The sequence below is a fragment of the Malassezia sympodialis genome, genomic scaffold (assembly GCF_000349305.1).
Source record: "Malassezia sympodialis ATCC 42132 genomic scaffold, msy_sf_11, whole genome shotgun sequence".
NCBI lineage: Eukaryota > Fungi > Basidiomycota > Malasseziomycetes > Malasseziales > Malasseziaceae > Malassezia > Malassezia sympodialis.
In genome coordinates, this window is record NW_017387809.1 from 555349 (window position 1) to 574149 (window position 18801).

At 53.5% G+C, this 18801-nt stretch overlaps 8 protein-coding genes and 2 pseudogenes across 10 annotated transcripts; 3 read left to right on the forward strand and 7 right to left on the reverse strand.

Annotated features, from left to right (window-relative positions):
- Nucleotides 1-1811: 1811 nt before the first annotated feature.
- On the reverse strand, nucleotides 1812-3489 carry MSY001_2579 (annotated as a pseudogene). Its single transcript is given in 2 exon segments — nucleotides 1812-1975; nucleotides 1995-3489. Coding segments are annotated over 2 exon segments (1659 nt in total).
- A 180-nt stretch (nucleotides 3490-3669) lies between these two features.
- Nucleotides 3670-5028, forward strand: MSY001_2580 (uncharacterized protein; the record flags this gene model as incomplete). The annotated part of the gene is made up of 1 exon (XM_018884441.1): nucleotides 3670-5028. The coding sequence occupies one exon, from the start codon at nucleotides 3670-3672 to the stop codon at nucleotides 5026-5028; it is 1359 nt and encodes a 452-aa protein (XP_018741101.1).
- A 619-nt stretch (nucleotides 5029-5647) lies between these two features.
- MSY001_2581 (uncharacterized protein) lies at nucleotides 5648-6253 on the forward strand (the record flags this gene model as incomplete). Its single annotated transcript, XM_018884444.1, has 1 exon — nucleotides 5648-6253. One exon carries the CDS (start codon nucleotides 5648-5650, stop codon nucleotides 6251-6253), a length of 606 nt encoding a protein of 201 aa, XP_018741102.1.
- Nucleotides 6254-6279: 26 nt separating this feature from the next.
- MSY001_2582 (uncharacterized protein) lies at nucleotides 6280-9554 on the reverse strand (the record flags this gene model as incomplete). The annotated part of the gene is made up of 2 exons (XM_018884445.1): nucleotides 6280-9491; nucleotides 9518-9554. The coding sequence occupies 2 exons, from the start codon at nucleotides 9552-9554 to the stop codon at nucleotides 6280-6282; spliced, it is 3249 nt and encodes a 1082-aa protein (XP_018741103.1).
- Nucleotides 9555-9778: 224 nt separating this feature from the next.
- MSY001_2583 (uncharacterized protein) lies at nucleotides 9779-10722 on the reverse strand (the record flags this gene model as incomplete). Its single annotated transcript, XM_018884446.1, has 2 exons — nucleotides 9779-10531; nucleotides 10558-10722. The coding sequence occupies 2 exons, from the start codon at nucleotides 10720-10722 to the stop codon at nucleotides 9779-9781; spliced, it is 918 nt and encodes a 305-aa protein (XP_018741104.1).
- Nucleotides 10723-10908: 186 nt separating this feature from the next.
- Nucleotides 10909-11886, forward strand: MSY001_2584 (uncharacterized protein; the record flags this gene model as incomplete). Its single annotated transcript, XM_018884447.1, has 3 exons — nucleotides 10909-11055; nucleotides 11086-11193; nucleotides 11218-11886. The coding sequence occupies 3 exons, from the start codon at nucleotides 10909-10911 to the stop codon at nucleotides 11884-11886; spliced, it is 924 nt and encodes a 307-aa protein (XP_018741105.1).
- A 239-nt stretch (nucleotides 11887-12125) lies between these two features.
- Nucleotides 12126-13150, reverse strand: MSY001_2585 (annotated as a pseudogene). The gene is made up of 2 exons: nucleotides 12882-13150; nucleotides 12126-12858 (listed from the first exon to the last, which is right to left on the reverse strand). Coding segments are annotated over exons 1-2 (1002 nt in total).
- Nucleotides 13151-13438: 288 nt separating this feature from the next.
- MSY001_2586 (uncharacterized protein) lies at nucleotides 13439-14102 on the reverse strand (the record flags this gene model as incomplete). The annotated part of the gene is made up of 2 exons (XM_018884448.1): nucleotides 13439-13907; nucleotides 13963-14102. 2 exons carry the CDS (start codon nucleotides 14100-14102, stop codon nucleotides 13439-13441), a joined length of 609 nt encoding a protein of 202 aa, XP_018741106.1.
- A 165-nt stretch (nucleotides 14103-14267) lies between these two features.
- Nucleotides 14268-15356, reverse strand: MSY001_2587 (uncharacterized protein; the record flags this gene model as incomplete). Its single annotated transcript, XM_018884449.1, has 1 exon — nucleotides 14268-15356. One exon carries the CDS (start codon nucleotides 15354-15356, stop codon nucleotides 14268-14270), a length of 1089 nt encoding a protein of 362 aa, XP_018741107.1.
- A 1059-nt stretch (nucleotides 15357-16415) lies between these two features.
- On the reverse strand, nucleotides 16416-18274 carry MSY001_2588 (uncharacterized protein; the record flags this gene model as incomplete). Its single annotated transcript, XM_018884450.1, has 6 exons — nucleotides 16416-16501; nucleotides 16680-16925; nucleotides 16997-17022; nucleotides 17114-17298; nucleotides 17349-17532; nucleotides 17586-18274. 6 exons carry the CDS (start codon nucleotides 18272-18274, stop codon nucleotides 16416-16418), a joined length of 1416 nt encoding a protein of 471 aa, XP_018741108.1.
- Nucleotides 18275-18801: the final 527 nt, after the last annotated feature.

Sequence of the window (18801 nt, forward strand, 5' to 3'; positions counted from 1 at the left end):
GCAGTAGGCGGCTTGGCCTCCTCCGTCGCAGCAGTTGTGGCGGCGGCCGGTGCTGCGCTTGAAGCAGTTTCCTTGGCAGGTGACTCCGCAGCAGGAGCATCGGCCGGCTTCTTCACCTTAGGCTTTGACACCATGACGACGAGAAAGTCTTTCTCCTTGATTTCATATTCGCCCATAGTCTTCTCGTCGCTCAGGATTTTGCCCGAGAAGATTAGCTTTTGGTTCTCGGCCGCATGACCCTGCGAACTTTGGATCGACTGCTTCACAGAAGCCACCTGGCATCAGTATTGGCTTCACGTACCGTGTCCGAGGGCTCGACATCGAGGTGGAAGTTGCCTCCCGCCAGCGATTTGACCAGGATCTTCATCGTGGATGTCGATGCTTGAACGCGCGGCCAGGTTGACTGACTATCGACTCATTACATAAGCACACGTTGATCCTCTTGTTCCCACTGCTTCCGGTAGCTTTATACTAATGCTGGGTTTGTGGCTCGGCTGCCTTTTGGCCTGGTTCCAGTTGGTCTCGGGTCTTGTTCCCCCCCACAGTATTACGCGGGGGGACCAAGGGCGCGGTATATCACCAAATCTATCCTGGCACTGGTTTTTCAGTAACTTGAGCCCAGGGCCTCGTGGAACAAACGGCGAAGCCCTCACTGTGCCATTAGAGTCAAATCAAGACTACCTCTGGACAACACAGATCCAGATAGGGACACCTCCTGTCAATTTCACTGTGGCAGTTGACACCGGTTCTGCAGACATGTGGATCGATGCATCTGTATTTAATACGTCTGCATCACAAACCTTTGCTACGGCAAATCAAAACTTTTCCATCCAGTATGACCTTGGAAAAGTGTCCGGCTATGTTTGCACAGACAATGTTCAACTTCAAAGTCTGAAGGTCGAAAAGCAAGTGTTTGGTATAGCCACAAATATCTCCGGCACCAACATTCCCGACGGAGTACAAGGCGTCATGGGCATGGCCAGCCAGGGCCTCAGCCAGTTTCATAATAAACCTTTCTGGCAGAATCTTCCACTTAATCAGAGTCTTTTTTCTCTTTATCTGAGGAGCGCGGATCACAACAGGAGCGAGCCCCCTTCTTCTGATGGTGTCCTCTCGCTTGGCACCATGGATCGGAACATGTTTTCTGACCCGCTCAATTATCTCCCCACAGCAAACGACGATGCATGGAGCGTCAACTTTTCGGGGATCAATGTCTCTAACCACATTATCCAAGTTTCCGCTGATACCAACGCACTTATCGATTCCGGAACGGTTCTTATTGGTGGTCCGCGCGACGCTATTGAAGAATTTTACCGTCAGTTTGATGGTGCATCAGAAATTGACGATGAGCCTGGCTTTTTTTCTTTCCCCTGTGTATCGATTCCAGACGTACACTTGGCGTTTGGCAACGCACAGTACCAGCTCAAGCCAGCTGACTTGATCTTGAAAGAAGCTCGGTATGTCCCTGACGATCAAGACGAGCGTCCTGATTCTGATGACTTTAAATGTATTGGCACCTTTTTCGCCACAGATCCCGGAGATTCGTGGATGATTGGGGGCACTTTTTTGAAAAATGTGTACACTGTCTTCAACCAAGGTACACGGCAAATTGGATTTGCACCACTTGATACCCCCTCTTACCAATCCAAGTCTCTTCCGACAGGCCTGCCTAGTGGCGCATCTTTTCTTTTTCCTACCTTCTGGCTTTTTGCGAGCTTTGTTGTAATTGCGTCACTACTCTCATTATGGTTTCTGTAGAATATTTTAATTACTTTACGCAACTCTAATGATAAGCATTACTTATGAAAACATACCGATGACTCGCCTCGAAGAGTATTCCAAACATGAGTATATGTATTAATGCCACATAGCCCACAAACAAATTGCGAATTCGGGTACTTGATAGCACGGCACTCACGAATACATGCAAGAGTCGCTCTATTGGGTTGAGAGATGCCTTCGCGCGTTTTCGTTGCTGAGTTAGCCGCAAGTACGTACACGAACGCGGAGAGATTCCCCGGGCTGAGTAGCTTCCTCATGGTCATTGACATGCATAACTCCACGGCCTGGGTAGGGCATTTCGATTGTAGATGAGCTGAGATGACGTTCACTGTTTCGCGTAGCTTGCGACAATTGCTCACGTAGCTCCTGCAGCATGTGGGACTGGCTCTGTACCTGTTTTTCTAGCTCTGTAGCGCGGCTCCGGAAACGATCACGCTGACTGGTAACAATGGGCAATAGGCCCACCAGGGCTCCTGACGATGGCTCTTCCTTTGACAAATCTGACTCCAGCTTTGAATTCAATTCTGTCAACCGATGGACTTGTAATTTTTCTGCCTCAAGCGCCTCAATGAGTCGAGCCTGTTCCTGTAGCAGCTCATCATGGGATTTGGTCACTTCAGGGGCATTGCCTTTTAAGAGCGGGTCCACCGGGACAGCAGGTTCACTTGAGGGCTCTACAGGCTCTTCAGGAGGGTCCATACCACGTGTTTGCCAAGCAATAAGATCCCGCTTGATATCATCATAGTCGGACTGACTGTTTAGCGTACGAAGGAGTGTGAATCGTTCTTGTTCCCATGCTTGCGCTGCTAATGTGTGGGTATCTTGCTGGCGCGTCATAGCATTGCGCAGAGCCTCCATTTCCTCGACCCTGCTCTGCCCCTCGCGAGTACGCTCAAGTCGCGACTCGCTGAGTTGTGATTCGAGTGTCGTGATGCGGCCGGACATTTCCTGTATTTGGGCTGCATTCTGTCTCTCCATCATCTCTTGTATTTGAACAACCTGCCTTTCTGCCTTGGAGGCCCGCTCCCTGGCCCTTTCTAAATCTTGCGTCCATGCTTCCACCTGCGACGCGTCAAGAGTTGTCTCCTTGTGAGAGTCAAGTCGACTCGACATAAATTCATGGCTTTCACGTAACTCGCGAATATGTGCATATGCTGCCTTCAATTCACTCTCGAGACGCTCTTGCTGACGCTGAAATTGCTGCGTAGTAGACTCAATAGCGTCATCGACCAGATGCATGGTCTTCGTCGAACTTTCACTGGAGAGACGAAGGCGCTCCTCTGTACTCACGCACCGATTCTCCCATTCTGAGCATTCTGACTGAAGCTGCACGATTTGTGCCCGCAACTGCGACATATCCTGCTCGTGGATTGTAGCATCGACAAGCGCCTCGAGAATAGGATAGGGATCTGGGACAGCTCTAAAGCGGTTCCATGTCTGGAGTACAATAGCTTCTGATTTCTTTGCACGATCCATGAGTGCGTCAATCTCTGCTTGATACTGTTTCAACAACACACGAATATGTTGCAGCTGTACATCCACTGGCTGCCTTTTGAACTCGCGAGTGCGCTCAGCCAGGTTCTGGCGGGCGATAATGGATCTTTCCTGAGCCTGGGCAATGCTCTTGGCAGCCTCTGCCACATTTTCTCCAAATGCATCTAAATGTACATCCTTCCAGGCCTGCAGTGCTGTCGAAAAGTCCTGCATGGCCCGGGCACAAGCGGTGCTGCTTTCCCCCGAAGCCTTGGCAACAGTGAGTCATGCTGACAAAGACACTCCTTATCAAGTCAGCGCTGCGCACCGGAGCTTCTTCCCAATCGATGTACACTTGTGAGACCCGGGACGATTACATTGTTGTTTCTGTTTTCAAGTCTTCGTCTTTGTGAAATGTTTGCTTTTATGAACTCAATTTCGTTTATCCGTGCTTCTCTTCGCACTGGATCTCGCGCTACCCGCTCTTTGACTACGAGCTCTGTGGCTCCTTCGTTGCCGGCTGTCTTACGCCTCCAAACTGGTGAGGTGTTTGAGGGCCGCTCGTTTGGAGCGCCTCGATCTGTATTTGGTGAGACTGTGTTTACGACATCAATTACATCCTACCCTGAATCTCTGACAGACCCTTCGTACACGGGTCAGTTACTGGCGTTCACGCAGCCCATGATCGGCAATTATGGTGTGCCGGACAATCGCATGAAAGGCTCTGCGCGTGAGCATCCCCTGGATGTGGATGTTGGCTGCTTTCTCGAATCTACGGGTGTCCAGGCGGCTGGCGTAATTGTCAGTGAGCTGTGTGAGCGGTTCTCCCACTTTCAAGCGTACGAGTCCCTGGCTAGTTGGTGCGCTCGGTACCAAGTGCCGGGGATCCAAGGTGTGGACACTCGTGCCCTTACGACGATTCTGCGGAACCAAGGCTCTACTCTAGGAACCATCCTAGTCGGTGAAGATGCCAAGCGCATCCCTACTGCATCCGAGTTTGTGGATCCCAATGCTGAGAACCTGGTGAAACGTGTGTCGACAAAGGTTCCTTACACTCTTGAGCCTGTGGGTGGCGCAGCTGCGTCGCGTGCTCATGTTGCTCTTTTGGACTTTGGCTGCAAAGCGAACATTCTGCGTTCTCTTTTGCGTCAAAGAGTCACAGTGACTGTGTTGCCTTGGAACACCGACTTTAACTCGATACGCGACCAATTTGATGGTCTTTTCCTCAGCAATGGCCCTGGCAGTCCGAACAAGGTTCCCGAGGCAGTGGCAAATGTGAAGCGCGTGATTGACGAGTGGGACCGCCCCATCTTTGGTATCTGCATGGGTCACCAAGTCATTGGTTTGGCTGCAGGTCTGCGCGCCTACCGGATGAAGTTTGGCAACCGTGGCCACAACCAGCCTGTCCTAGCCCTTGGCAGCGGGAATATGCGCGTGGAGCCTGGTCGTGTGTATATTACGTCCCAGAACCATGGCTATGCTCTTGCCTTTGAGGAGTCGGGTCCGGATGCTTGGCCAGAAGGTTGGGCGCCCTGGTTTGTCAATGCGAATGACTGGAGCATTGAGGGAATTGTTCGTACGGGCGACTTCGATGGCCGTGCGCCTGTTTGGGGTGTTCAGTTCCACCCCGAGCATGCTGGTGGCCCAGAAGATACCAACCCGCTGTTTGAGGACTACGTCGAGCAAGTGGTGCAATACAAGTCTGCGCGAAGCCCCTCGCTTGCGGCACAGGCCACTCGCAGTCCTAGTGCGATGGCCACAGCTCATTTATAGAGTCAAAAATTCGTAGCGACTAGTTGCGCTCGTATCTAGCCAAACCGGGCAAGCAGATCAGCCAAGTCGTCCATTTCCTGCTGGCGTCCGCGCTGTACCGAATCGAGTGTGCGCCATTGGTCCGCAAATTGAGAAAGACTAATTTCTTCACAAGTATAATCCGCCAATGCTTCCCGCTTGGCCAGCAATTCAGCCTGGTAGCTCTGATAGTCAGTGAACACGAAGTGCGTACGTGGAACAGCTCCGACACATGCGAAAGGGCTTCCTGTGGGTTGAAGCCAGCTGCATTCTGGACGGTTGATGGCGCCAAATATACGTCGACCTGGTACAACATGTCAATCATTTGTGTGGTCTGGGCCTCCATAGCCTCAAGGCCCTCGCGCAAGACTTGCATACACGATTCGGCACGAGGGTCTTCGGGTGAGAGCACCTCCAAGGAGCTAATAGCGGGAATTGTGCGTTGATACGCGTCCTGGAATGCTGTCATTAGCTATGCCATATACGTACCTGTCGCAAGGGTATCTGCGTGACTCACAAGGGCTAACACTCTGATGTCAGCGGCGCGTTGTACCTACGGATTCACCGACATGACCGAGTGGAGGAAACACAGCGCTCCGCGATGGCCCATCACGAGCCAGCCCCCGGGTCCTGGGACCCCGCCAAGGCGGGAGCCTCTGCCCCGGCGGCACCGCGGAGTGTGCCTGTGGATCCGAATGCGAGACGACGGCGCAAAGAGCTTCCAAAGCCGACAAAAGCGATGCAGGCTCACAACGACCTCAATCTCGAGGAGCTGAGTGGCACATCGCGTCTCGTGGATCATGAAGACAGCCAAGGACGAGGCCCTGGCTTCTTCTGTGAAGTCTGCAAAAAAATGTGCAAGGACAGTGTCGGATATCTGGACCATATCAATGGCCGCATGCACTTGCGGCGCCTAGGTCAAAAGACTCAGGCTGAACGGGCCACGCTGGAGCAGGTGCGCGAGCGTATCGCTGCTGTCCGGGCCGAGCGTGCGCTGGGCGCAACGCCTGCGCAACGCTATGACTTTGATGTTCGCCTGCAACAAATTGCCGAGGAGCAACGGCGCGAGCGCCAGGCTCAGCGGCGTGACAAGCGAGACGAGCGACATCGCAAGCGGCTAAAACAGATGCACGAGGCACCGCAACCAGAAGAGGATGCCGATGTCATGGCAGCGATGGGCTTTGGTAGTTTTGGGCCCAAACGGTAGGTGCTATTGGTCTATGGGAATATAGCTTATGCACGCACCAGGGTGAGCATAAACTTGATGTCGTTCACCTCCTGTTCTTCTTCGCAGACGACATCCCCGTTTACGGGCTTCTCGCTTACAGGGCGCGGGGCGCGGCGGATGTTGCGCACGAACACGTCCGTCTGAGTCCGCATCACTTCGTCGAGCGCCTGGCCCATGTCGTCTGTGAAGCGGTAGAAGGCATCGATCTCGTCCGTGGCCTGCAAACCAGCCTTCTTGCGCAGACGCTGGATACGGTTGATTACATCGCGCGCCATACCCTCTGCCTGCAGCTCAGGGTATACCATGCCATCAAGCAGAACCACGACAGCGCCGTCCGAGTCGCTCAAAATATGTGGACCAAGCGCAGTTGCATCCACGTAGCGCATCGCACGCAAGTCGCCCTCGCCCAGCGGAATGCCTTCAATGGTAATCTGACCCGTGGTCATATAGGCTTTAGCCTCATCGGAGGAAACTTGGTCGAGACCCTTCTTCACCTTGCCCATGACCTTGCGCAACTTGCGGCCCAGAACCGGCCAGTCGGCTAGGAGCTTGAAGTTAACTCCGCATTTCTTTTCGTCGTCCGAGAGTACCAGGTCGCGAATGTTCAGCTCTTCCTCAATGTACGAAGCCAGCGACTTGACATCCTCCAGGTACTGCGGGTCGCTGTGGAATACCGTCAGCTCGCGCAGTGGCACACGTAACGGCAAGTTGTTCTTCTCACGCATCGTGCGACCCAGCTCGATGACACTTTGCAGGGCACTGAAGCGACGCTGGATGACAGGGTCCAGGTACGCCTCCTTGACACTAGGGAACGGCAGGAAGTGCACCGAGCGATAGTCGATGCTTGGGTCACTCTCGGTCATGAACTTGCGCAGACCCTGGTACAGATTCTCGCTGATAAACGGTGTGAATGACGACATGGTCAAAGACACCGTGTACAACGTCTCGAAGAGGGAGTGAAGGGCAGCCACAGTGTCCTCAGGGCCGTTCTCACCCTTCAGACGCCGTCGGTTGAAGCGGATATACCAGTTCGTCAGTTCGTTGATCATGGTCAGGAGACGAGGCACAACAGTGTACAGACGGTAGTTCTCCATCTCTACACGCACGCACTCGATGAGACTCTGGCAGCGCGCAAGGATCCAGCGGTCCATGACATTTTCAGATACCTTGGCATTGGGATCGTATTTGTAGTCGATGCCCGTGTCCTTCTTTAGGAGCACGACTTGCGCCAAGAAAAAGCGGAAGCTATTCAGCCAAGGCAAAAACACGCTCGCAATGATGTCTTTGACGCCTTCCTCGCGGAAGCGCAAGTTCTCCGCACGCACAATAGGCGAGTTGATCATGTAAAGTCGCACGGCATCTGCACCATACTTGTTAATCACAAGCGCCGGGTCTGGGAAGTTGCGTAGTGACTTGCTCATTTTCTTTCCATCGGCTGCAAGGACAAGACCGGACACGATGAGGTTCTTCCAGGGTGCCGTGCCAAACAGATGCACACCCAGGATCAGCAGAGTGTAGAACCAGCCCCGGGTCTGATCGAGACCCTCTGAGATAAAGTCGGCAGGGAAGCTCGTTTCGAACTTGTCTGTATTTTCGAAAGGATAGTGCGCTTGCGCATAGGGCATGCTGCCTGACTCAAACCAGCAGTCAAACACCTCCTCGATGCGCTTCAAATGACCCTTGCCTTGTGACGACGGGATCGTGATGTGATCAATTTTGTCGCGGTGGAGGTCCGTAATGCCATTCACACCTGAGCGCTCTTCGAGCTCTGCCACAGAGCCAATGCACACAATTTCCTGCAGGTCATCGCTCACCCACAGCGGGATAGGCGTGCCCCAGTAGCGGTTGCGGCTTACATTCCAGTCGCGTGCATTCGCGAGCCAATTGCCAAAGCGGTTCTCGCCAATGGTCTGAGGGACCCAACGCGTTTGTTTGTTCGCTTCCAGCAGCTTCTCAGCAATGGGTTCCACACGCACAAACCACGATGGAATCGTACGGTAGATCAGGGGCGTGCCAGAGCGCCAGCAGAATGGGTACTGGTGGCGAATGACCGCCTGCACCACAAGAAGATCACGATTCTTCAGGTCCTTGATGATCAGCTTGTCGGCCTCTTTCACTTGCATGCCTTGAAAGTCCGACACGGGTTCCACAAAGCGACCCGACTCGTCCAGAGGGCACGGAGGCTGGACCTCCTTCGTGAACAAGCCATGCTTCAAGCATACACGGTAGTCGTCCTCACCGAACGCAGGTGCCTGGTGCACAATACCCGTACCCGCATCCGCCGACACGTATTCGTCCGACAGGACGCGGAAGGCGCGATCCTTGTATTCCTCGTAAAAGTACGGGAAAAGAGGCACGTATTCTTTGCCAACGAGGTCCTTGCCCACGTACTTTTCCACGGTCTTGATCTTTGCCTTCTTAGGGTCCTTGTAGACCGTCGTGAGTAGGCTAGGTGACAGAATAAAGTGGCGCTGGCGCTCCTCGTCGAAAATTTTCACATATTCAAGTTCGGGATGCACACAAAGAGCAAGGTTGGACGGCAGCGTCCAGGGTGTCGTCGTCCATGCAAGGAAGGCCGTTGACGGATCCTCGCGCAGCGTGAAAGCCACCGTACAGGCGGGGTCCTGCACCTCCCTGTAATCACTGCCCGCCTCGAAGTTGGACAGTGGCGTCGTGCAAGCATTAGAATACGGCATGACCCGCAAGCCACGGTAGACCTGTCCCTTTTCGTACAGTGTTTTGAATACCCACCATTCTGTCTCCATGAACTTGGTGTCCATCGTCTTGTAGCCATTGTCAAAGTCGATCCAACGGCCCATGCGTTCAACGGTCGAGCGCCACTCTGCCTGGTAGCGCATGACAATGGCACGGCATTCCTCGTTGTACTTGGGGATGCCCATGGCAAGGATGTCTTCCTTGCCTTTCACACCCAACTTCTTGTCAATCTCATGCTCAACAGGCAGACCATGGCAGTCCCAACCGAAGCGGCGGTCCACATAGTGGCCAGTCGAATGCGCGAAGCGCGTGACAATGTCCTTGACGGTACCTGCAAGGAGGTGGCCATAGTGCGGCAAGCCTGTAGCGAAGGGTGGGCCATCATAGAACGAGAAAGGTTTGCGGCCCTTCGCCTGCTCCAGTGACGTTTTAAATGCGTCGATAGCACTCCAATACGCCATCACTTCCTCTTCCTGCTTAGCAAAATTGAAACTGCTAGTGGCTGACAGTAAGGGTATCAAAACGCACCATCATGTTCCGGGAACACCGCGGACGCGTTCGCCATAGTAAAGCCAGAAAGATGTGAGTCAAAAGTTCGTAATGGGCTGAAGAGGTTCTCCACTAAATACCTACTAGGTAGCACACAACATCCACCGACGGGCTGGCTCGGCACGCAGCTTCTGCCAGACCCGCGGCCCCAAATTCAGAACGAGTCGAGATGGTCAGTACGGCTGTGTGCCTATGCAAAGCTACGGCAAGGCATAGGCTAATGGCCTTGATAGAACAAAATCACAGCGACGAAGCACCAGTAATAATGTCGATAAGCTCGTTGGTGATAGTGGCCTGGCGTCCACGGTTGTACAGCAGGTTGAGGTTGGTGATCATGTCACCAGCATTCTTCGAGGCGTTGTCCATGGCATTACGCTTGCTGTTAATCTCCGACGCGTGACCCTCGACCAGCGCAGCAAAGACAGCGTTGGTGAACGAGAACTCAGCAAGGTCCTTAGCGGTGCCCTCCTCCATCTCGTACGCGCCAAACTTAGGCGCTTCGAGAAGAGCATTCTCGCTGTACACAGGTACAACCGTCGACTCAAACGAGATCGACGAGACGTACTTGTTGTAGATAATGTTGATCTTGTCGAATTCGATACCGCTCTTCATGATGGTGTCAGTGATAGCCAGGGCATCGTCATAGGTAGGAACACCCTTGCCGATCTGGTTGAAGGAGAGCGCCAGGTTCTGGGGCATGGCACGGCTCAGCTGGCCCTTTGCCTTCTCACCCAGAACCACCACGCTCGGCGACTCACCACCAGCCTTGGCAATCTGAGCCACCTCGGAGCGGGTACGCTTCGACACAGATGAGTGAATACCACCGCAAAGGCCCTTGTCGGAAGAGACAACAATGAACAGCTGCTTACCGCCCTCCGGCACCTGAACCTCCGACTGCTTGTAAACCTCCTCGCTGGCGTCGCCAAACGCAACAGCCGCATTCATGGCACGCTGAGCACGACCGAGACGAGTCGAGGCGATCATCATCATCGACTGTACATGAGAACTGATCCACATACCTTGGTGATCTTCTTAATGTTCTTCACACTCTTAAGACGGGCTTCCAGTTCACGGAGCGACGCCTGGGGAGCGGCGCTCGCGTGGAAACCAGCCACGGGGACGAGGGCACTGCGAGCGCCCAGCGCCGTGATAAGAGCAGGCCTAGTAACAGCACGGGAGAACATCACCAATACCGGTCGTCGTAGTCAAGACCCAAGGCGCTCAGAATCCGCGTCTAGGCCGCCAGCGTGCGCGGCGCCCGAAGCCACCCGGGGAACGCCGGGTACCCTTTATATCACGTGATCACGACTGCCATGTGGCTGCGGTAAGAAGGCGCAGCGCCGGCGCATGGCTCTTTTTTACGCTTGGTCATGTCTGCTACGGCGCCGAGCGAGGAGCCCATGAAAGAGGCCCCGCCTGTCCAGCCAGAGGCTGTGCAGGACGCTACTGACCTGTTCGGTGGCCTTAAGAAAAAGAGCAAAAAGAAGAAAATTCCGGTCGACTTCGATCTTGGCGAAGTACGTGATGTCGCATGCAGCTGACCGCAGACCAAGCCTACCAAGCCAACAGAGGAGGAGCCCACACCGGAACCCGCACAGGAATCGATTGAGGAGCCCGCATCTGAAAAGGCTGGTACAGAGGATGCACCGCTCGATGTATGTGTCGTCTACTGACCTCAGTTTGGTGACCTGAAGAAGAAGAAAAAGAAGAAGAAAGCCACGTTCGACCTTGAGGAATTCGAAAAGGAACTTGGAGAGACACAGAAGGACTCTTCTGATGCCGTTGACGGTGATGATCCGTTTGCGCCCGAGTCGAAGGACAACAACGCGGACAAGGCCGGCGATGTGGAAGCGTGGCAAGGCACGGACCGCGACTACACGTACCAGGAGCTGCTGGGCCGTATATTCCGGACACTGCGCCAGCAGAACCCTGCTCTTTCGGGAGAGAAAAAGAAATACACGATGGTGCCACCTGTCGTGCAGCGTGATGGCTCGAAGAAGACAGTCTTTGCGAACATTGTGGAGATCTGCAAGCGTATGCATCGTCAGCCCGACCATGTGATACAGTACCTCTTCACGGAGCTTGGTACGACGGGCTCGGTGGATGGGAGCCAGCGGCTTGTGATTCGTGGTCGCTTCCAGCCGAAGCAGATTGAGAATGTGCTGCGGCGGTATATTGTGGAATACGTCACCTGCAAGACGTGCCGCTCACCAAACACGCTACTGACGAAAGAGAATCGTATCTACTTCATGACCTGTGAGGCATGTGGCTCTCAGCGCTCTGTGTCTGCGATCAAGACTGGTTTCCAGGCTCAGACAGGCAAGCGCAGCAAGATGCGCGAGCAGTAAACCATGTAATCATACGTATGCAGGTCGTTGCCATAGAGGTATGGTGCGTCTCATGCTTCGTCGTCGGTGTCAGAGTCGGCATAAGCGACGAGCGCTGCAGGCGTGGGTATGGCAGCCGATGTCGAGGACGACTGTTCCGTGGATGCGGCAGCTGGCGTTGCAGTCTGTGATGCTGGAGCAGACACAGCAAGAGATGCTTGCTTGTCTTGGACGGGATCCTGCCTCGCGGGAGGAGCAGGCACTTGGAGTGGATGCAGCTGCACTTGTCCACGGCGCTCTGCCACGGCTAGAGTCTGCGCTGGCCAGATGGCCACTTGGAGATACTCAACGATACCAAAACCTGCGGGCAGAGAGCGCAGGAGCGTGTCGAGTGTCATGGACATAGGCACTTCGACAAAGTGTTGTACTGTGTTCGACAGGTTAGCCGCACTCTCCTTGGGTTGGGTATCATGGCGGAGCTGTGACACGTTGTCAAGTACATGCTGAGGTACCAGCGCCGGGAGCGCAGCAGGCTCGCGCACCAGCGATACCGGCTTTTCAAGGGAAGCACCTTTGCGGACCCACCAGTCCAGGTACTTGGGCGTCGTTTCGTTGCGAAGACGCAGCTCATAGATGTGTAGGAGCAGACGAACGGACGACGGCCAAGCGCTCCATGTCTCATTTGAGCTAGCAAGGCCAAGTGCTGACAAGATATCATTGTCCATATGCCAGAAGCTGTTCGTGTCCTGGTCTCCCTTGAACCTCTTTGCCCTAGACACATCCGCTTCTGTGTCCGAGTGCCACTGTGAAAGGGGCATCTGATGTTGCCGCGCACATTGACGCTCTAACTCGCTTAAGAGCCATGTCGATAGCACGGTCTGCGATGAGAGGCCATGGACAAGTAGGCCTTGGGAGAAGCGCGAAAGATCCGAATCCGGTTGGATACAGTGGCAAGGAAACTGGATCTGGAGAGTGAACACCATGCATCGTTGCCTGTGTGAGAATGTGCGACGTACTTAGCATCCCAGTGAGTGCGATTCATCCTGCGGTGTGTCATGCCGTCTGGCAGCAGCATGATCGGAAGCTTGTGGAAGCCAAGTTGCTTCGCTAGAGCATCCCTTCGCTGCTGCGAGGCTGGTCCGCGGCGCACACCGGGCCTAGGGACATGGTCTAGGGGCAGCATATGAGCCTCACTCAGTGAGCGACCCGTTGATGTAACAACACGCCCGACCTGGTTCAGAAACTGATAGTCATCCAGCATCTGATTATAGTCATAGTCTTTCATAGGAACAAAGCGGGCCACATCACCGCGCTCACGCGCAAGCAGGCTCGGGCCTACACCTTTCGTAGCACCCGCTTCAAATGCAGCGCGTGCCTGCTCGCACGCCAACGTCGCCTTGTGTTGACGAAAGCAGGGTAGAGAGCATGTAGTGGCAGTGCAGTATGGGCATGTGTACTTGCACGAGGCGGCCTGGCACGAAGCACACACGGCGGTCGCAGCAATAGGCATGCCTTGGCAAGTACGACTCAAGCGAAGTCGCACGTACACAATATTTTGTTCCTTACATAGGAGCTATGCTACACGCGCCTTTTTCTCCGAGCTGTCCGCGGGAACCAAGCCAAAGCGCTCAGCACGGCGCTTTCGTCGCTCTAGCTCCTCAGGTTCCACGGCAGACTCTTTAGGCGCGGGACTAGGCACAGACGCCTTAGCAGGCGCCTGAGAAGCGGCCGATTTCGGCTTACCTTTCTTCAGCTCACTGTCGAGGCGGCCCGTGTCTCCCTCGTCCTCTGCCTCCATGCCAAACTTGTGGATTCGATTAATCCTTTTCTCCAGTTCTTCGTAAGGCTGCCCGAAGCGGATGGCACGCGCCTTTCGCTTCTCAAGCTCTTCCAGGAGCGCCTTCGTGCGTGTTTCCATAGTGGGTTCGGACGAAGCTGGCGGTTGCGCGCCCTGCTTCTCCGTGGACTGAGGCGCATTCTCCTTGGCGATAGTAGCAGCGGTAGTCTCTGTCTGCTCTGTTGGCTGCGTGTTTGCAGGCTCACTCGCAGCGGGTGCGTCGCCGGTCGAGCTGCATCGTAAGTGAAACATGCACGTACGTTTCCAGGGATGCTGTGGACTTGGGGTTCTCAAGCAGACGCTTGATCAACTCAGCCTTGTTCCCAGACACGGGTAGGTCCGCCGCTTGAAGCAGCTCCTTTAACTCTGGCACCTTGAGCGATTGCAATTTCGCCTCCATGGTGGCCCCGGGAAAGTGACTGCCCCGCTCGATGCCACGCGACGCCATGTGGCACTGACGTTTGACTTAATTTAGACTAACGGACTACAAAGCTTGGGGGGAAAACTTACACGGAAGTGAGCCTACTAGCATCGAATGTATGGTAACACGGAGTGATGTATGTACTTAGTACTCGATGATAACCTTCATAGCCTTCGTATCTGACGCATGCTTGAACACGTCGTACGCCCTTTGAATTTCATCAAATTTGAAGTGATGCGTAGCTAAGCGCGCCATAGGCAGCTTGCCCGTCTCGCAGGCCTTGAGGAGCATAGCCGTAGTGTTGGCATTCACTAGACCAGTAGTAATAGTCAAGTTCTGGATCCATAGCTTCTGCAGCTCAAAGTCGACTTTTTGACCATGGACACCAACATTGGCCAGGTGGCCGCCAGCGGTTACAATCTGTTGGCATACATCCCACGTCGCAGGCACTCCCACTGCCTCAATCGCGCAGTCCACGCCACGGCCGCCAGTGATCTCCATCACCTTGGCGATTGCATCTTCGGTGCTAGAGTTGATAGTATGTGTGGCGCCTAGTTCCTTGGCGAAGTCCAAGCGGTTCTGGTCAAGATCAATGCAAATAATCTGAGAAGGCGAGTACAATTGAGCCGTAAGCATGGCACCCATACCCACGGGACCCGCGCCAACCACAGCAATGCAATCACCCGGCTTGACGTCACCGTATTGCACACCCATCTCGTGACCTGTGGGAAGCACATCCGACAAGAAAACAGCCACATCCGTGTTTAGGCTTTCAGGCAGCGCATACAGCGAGTTGTCGGCGAAAGGAGTACGAACATATTCGGCGTGTGTCCCATCAATCATGTAACCCATAATCCAGCCACCGCCATTAAGACAGTGCGAGTACAGCTGCTTTTGACAGTTTTCACATGATCCACACCGGCTCACACACGAAATAATCACTTTATCGCCCTTCTTAAAGTGGCGCACAGAAGGGCCCACTTCGTCCACAATGCCGATACCCTCATGACCCAGAATGCGACCGTTCCACTCACCCGTCTGAGTACGAGCTGTTTCCTCGATCTCGGGGTTCTTGCCCTTCCAGATACCCAAGTCCGTACCACAAATAGTCGCCTTGGTCATGCGAATGACCGCATCTGTGGGATCAAGGATCTTCGGCTTTGGGCGGTCTTCCACAGCGATTTGATTAGGACCACGATAGGTCATGGCCTTCATAGTCGAGCTCAAGCGCATTTGCATGGGGCTCACAGGAGCCACAGATCGCCACAAGGGACTTGCGCAGCGAAGAGCCCGTAGGCCAATAAACATACGAGGCACACGGCACAACATTAGGATGTATAAACTATGCTGAAGCCCGTGCTTTATAGTGGCTTCGCCAAGGAGATATGCGGGGTGACACGTGGTCAGGAACTGAATCGTGTGATGCTGAACATTCGGACTTTCTCCGAATCAGGGTCCGTGCGAGGGAAATATCACCCCCACCTCACCTTCGAGAACTGCCGAGAACAAGAATATTCTCGTACTGATATAGCCATAGACAAGGATGAATTATCAGCTACCGTCTTGAAGATTGCTGGTTGCTAGTGTCCACCTTTAGAAAAGGAGAGGAAGCACTTGGAGGTGGACGGATCCTCGTCGACTCGACATTAATAATGACGCTCATCGAGCATTCTAAAAGCTGGAATTCGATATTGCAGAGGAATATGCCCTTCATTGACTTGACAGAACCAGTGTCTTTGGTTTCGAAAAACTTCATGTTCCATGCATGACAAGTTGGATGAAACAAAGTGTTGCAAGCGTTCGAGCTTGAGCACTTGTTCACTAGAAAAGACCCTACTATGATATATTTGGCGGCTGTTTTTGTTAGGCACTTCATGTGTGACGACGCACTGGAATGCTCTGATACGCGAAGAAGCTCAAAGGACTGCAGCAGATAACATATAAAAAGGCATAGCAAAAGCGATTTTGTATCCTGTGCCAAACTGTCTCTTCACCGGGTCAGAATTTGTGTCAGTTGGCGCACACGACCCAACAAGTTCTGGAAAAAATGGTTCCGGAACATGGCCCAAAGAAGTAAACCCAATACGCAAAGAAGATACAGTGTCACAATGCTCTGGTCTTTGGTGGGATCACGAACTACGTCAGTGTGTGCTTTACGCACCAAAGCATTTGGCCCATACTTGTCCCTCAAAGCCAGTGGCAGTGTCGCCGCTGCCGTCCACAATTTTTGCGCCACGGCAGGCCTCAGCGCGGTCCACACAAAATTGCTTCGTACATAAACTGCATGGATTCTCACCACGTTGGGACATATACAGAGGTATCAATGTAGAGTTCGTCGAAAAACATGTGCACTTGCAGACATGGACAAGCCCGACCGGCTGGTCATTAATATGCCAGTTGCGATCATTTGCAACGTCCAACTGGCGCATTCTGGCGCTGCTTACTACTGGATTCAACGGAGCGAGACACCAGTCAACAACGGCGAGCGTTGAGCACTCTTCTCAAGGGTCACCGATTCGGGTCAATCAATGTGGAGACAAGGACGTGTCTACATACCTAGCAACTTCTGGAGGCCTTCCACCAGACGCTCCCTAAATATAGGCTCTTTGAATTCTCCTTCCTCTGTGAACCATTCGCCTTTCGTTAGTGAGAGAAACGCACCAAAGTTTCCGATAGGAATACGACCCTCACGCCTGGCTAGTGTGCGGCCTTGGGTGGTGCGTGTGTACTGGACGAGAAGCTCGTACGTAGGAGGCTTAAGAATCGGACGACCATCTTGTGTTTTCTTTCCGGTAGAAACAGCTGAGTTAAAGTAGGGCGATGAGACGCGCAGATTCTCAGTTTCATTCTGATATAAGAAGCCAGCCACGCACCTTGTTTCCAGAGACTTGGCGTGAGCCTAGGAAAACGATGGGACCACGCAGGTGCTGAACAACGAAGAATGCAACATAAAATATGGCAAAGCTGCACAGTTAGACGCATAAACATACATCGGCACTGTCACCATGAAGAGCGGTCTGGCGTCTTTCCAGTCGAGCTTTTGGCGATACGCAAACAAGACGGAGCCGATCATGAGAACAGAGACAATGAAATTCACGGCCATCATCGCATTGTCTACAATATGTGAAGCCTTGAACAGAGGAAAGCCAGGGGCGGCCTCTCCGGGAGAGCCTTGCTTATCCGTAGGTTCTGTCAAGAGCTGAAATAAGTGCAAAGTGAACGTACACGTTCAACGGTGTCATCGCAATGATATTTGAGCTCCTTAGCATTGGAAAGATCACAAAGCACTTTTCCCTTGGCGTTTGTGCTGGGCTTGGAGGAGAAAAGACCCAACATTACGGCTGTTGGAGAGACAACGCTCGAGCCCTCCTGAGCGGAGATGTGTTCTGCACGTGATGTGCCTGGGCCGCTCGGGCCCACGTACAATGGTGCATGGATGGGTATAGACTAGCAAAAAGCTACTTAAAATCGCCCCAGATGTCCGCAAAAGCATCATCAGTGCGGCTAGAAGCTTTTTTGAGAGGTTCCTTCGAGCCCCAAATATCCTGCGTATTGAAAAGGTCACTGGTCGGTGGTGCTGGTGGTGCACGGCTAGTAGAGATAGACGGAGCAGGCGAGATACCGAGACTAAGAGTGTCAAGTTGAGAAGACAGTCCAATATCCGGCGCGGATGTGAGGTTTGAAAATACATTATCATTGGCCGAGTTTACTTTAGGTGGTGGTGGTGCTGAAAATAGGCTGAGAATTTCATTTTTAGCGCGCATTCCACTCGTCATATTGGAAGAGGACGAGGGCTGTTGAGCAGCTGCAAGGCCTGTACTTGATGAGGGACCATCCCAGTCAAGGTCAAAGAGACTGCTTGAGGCGCCTGTGTTGGCTGCTGTAGTGCCACGACCTGCTGGCACTGTCGCGGGTGTCTGTGCCTGATTGAGAACAGGGGCAGCGGTAGGGACAGGTGTCACCTTAGCTGTCGTCTCGTCTTCGCCTAATAAATCAAGCAGCGCATTGGACTTGCGTTGCGACGAAGCTGGCCCCGGAGGCGAAGCTGCGGCGCGACTAGCACTAGTAGCTTCCGTAGTCTGTGTAGTGATAGGAGCAGATCCCGTTCCCTGGTCTAGCACGGATGGATCTTGAGGTACAGGTGCATCCATGGCCCAGCGGCGACTCTCATATTTGCTCCGAATAAAACTTTCAACTTTGTGGTCAGGCGGAGCGTGACCGGGTTTTAGATGGGCCTCCCAATACGCGTTTGCCCGCTTGTTACCCCATTTCTGAATGGATTCCATTTGCTCCGGTGTCCAAATATCCAGATCAATAGACTTGACTCGGCTAATATGAGTACCCATACTACGATGGAAGCCTGAGCAACGGATGCACAAGAAACAGCCAATGTTCCAAGAGGCCCAGCGTGTGTCATTGCGCTTGCAGTCAGCACAAAGTTTATTTTCAGGTTGCTTTACAAGCGCACGAAGTATACGCGCGTTGGCCTCCGTTTCTGCACGAGACTGTGTCTTCCTACCGGCGTACGACATGGTAAGCACAAACCGACGCGGCGCGCTAGATGCTACACCCAAATGGCCATCACGTGATGTGCGCGTGCGGAGGTGGCGCAGTGCAGGCTGACCTCGCGAACCGCTGGCGCAAAAGAGGCGCGACAACCACGCTTCTTCTTGTTAAC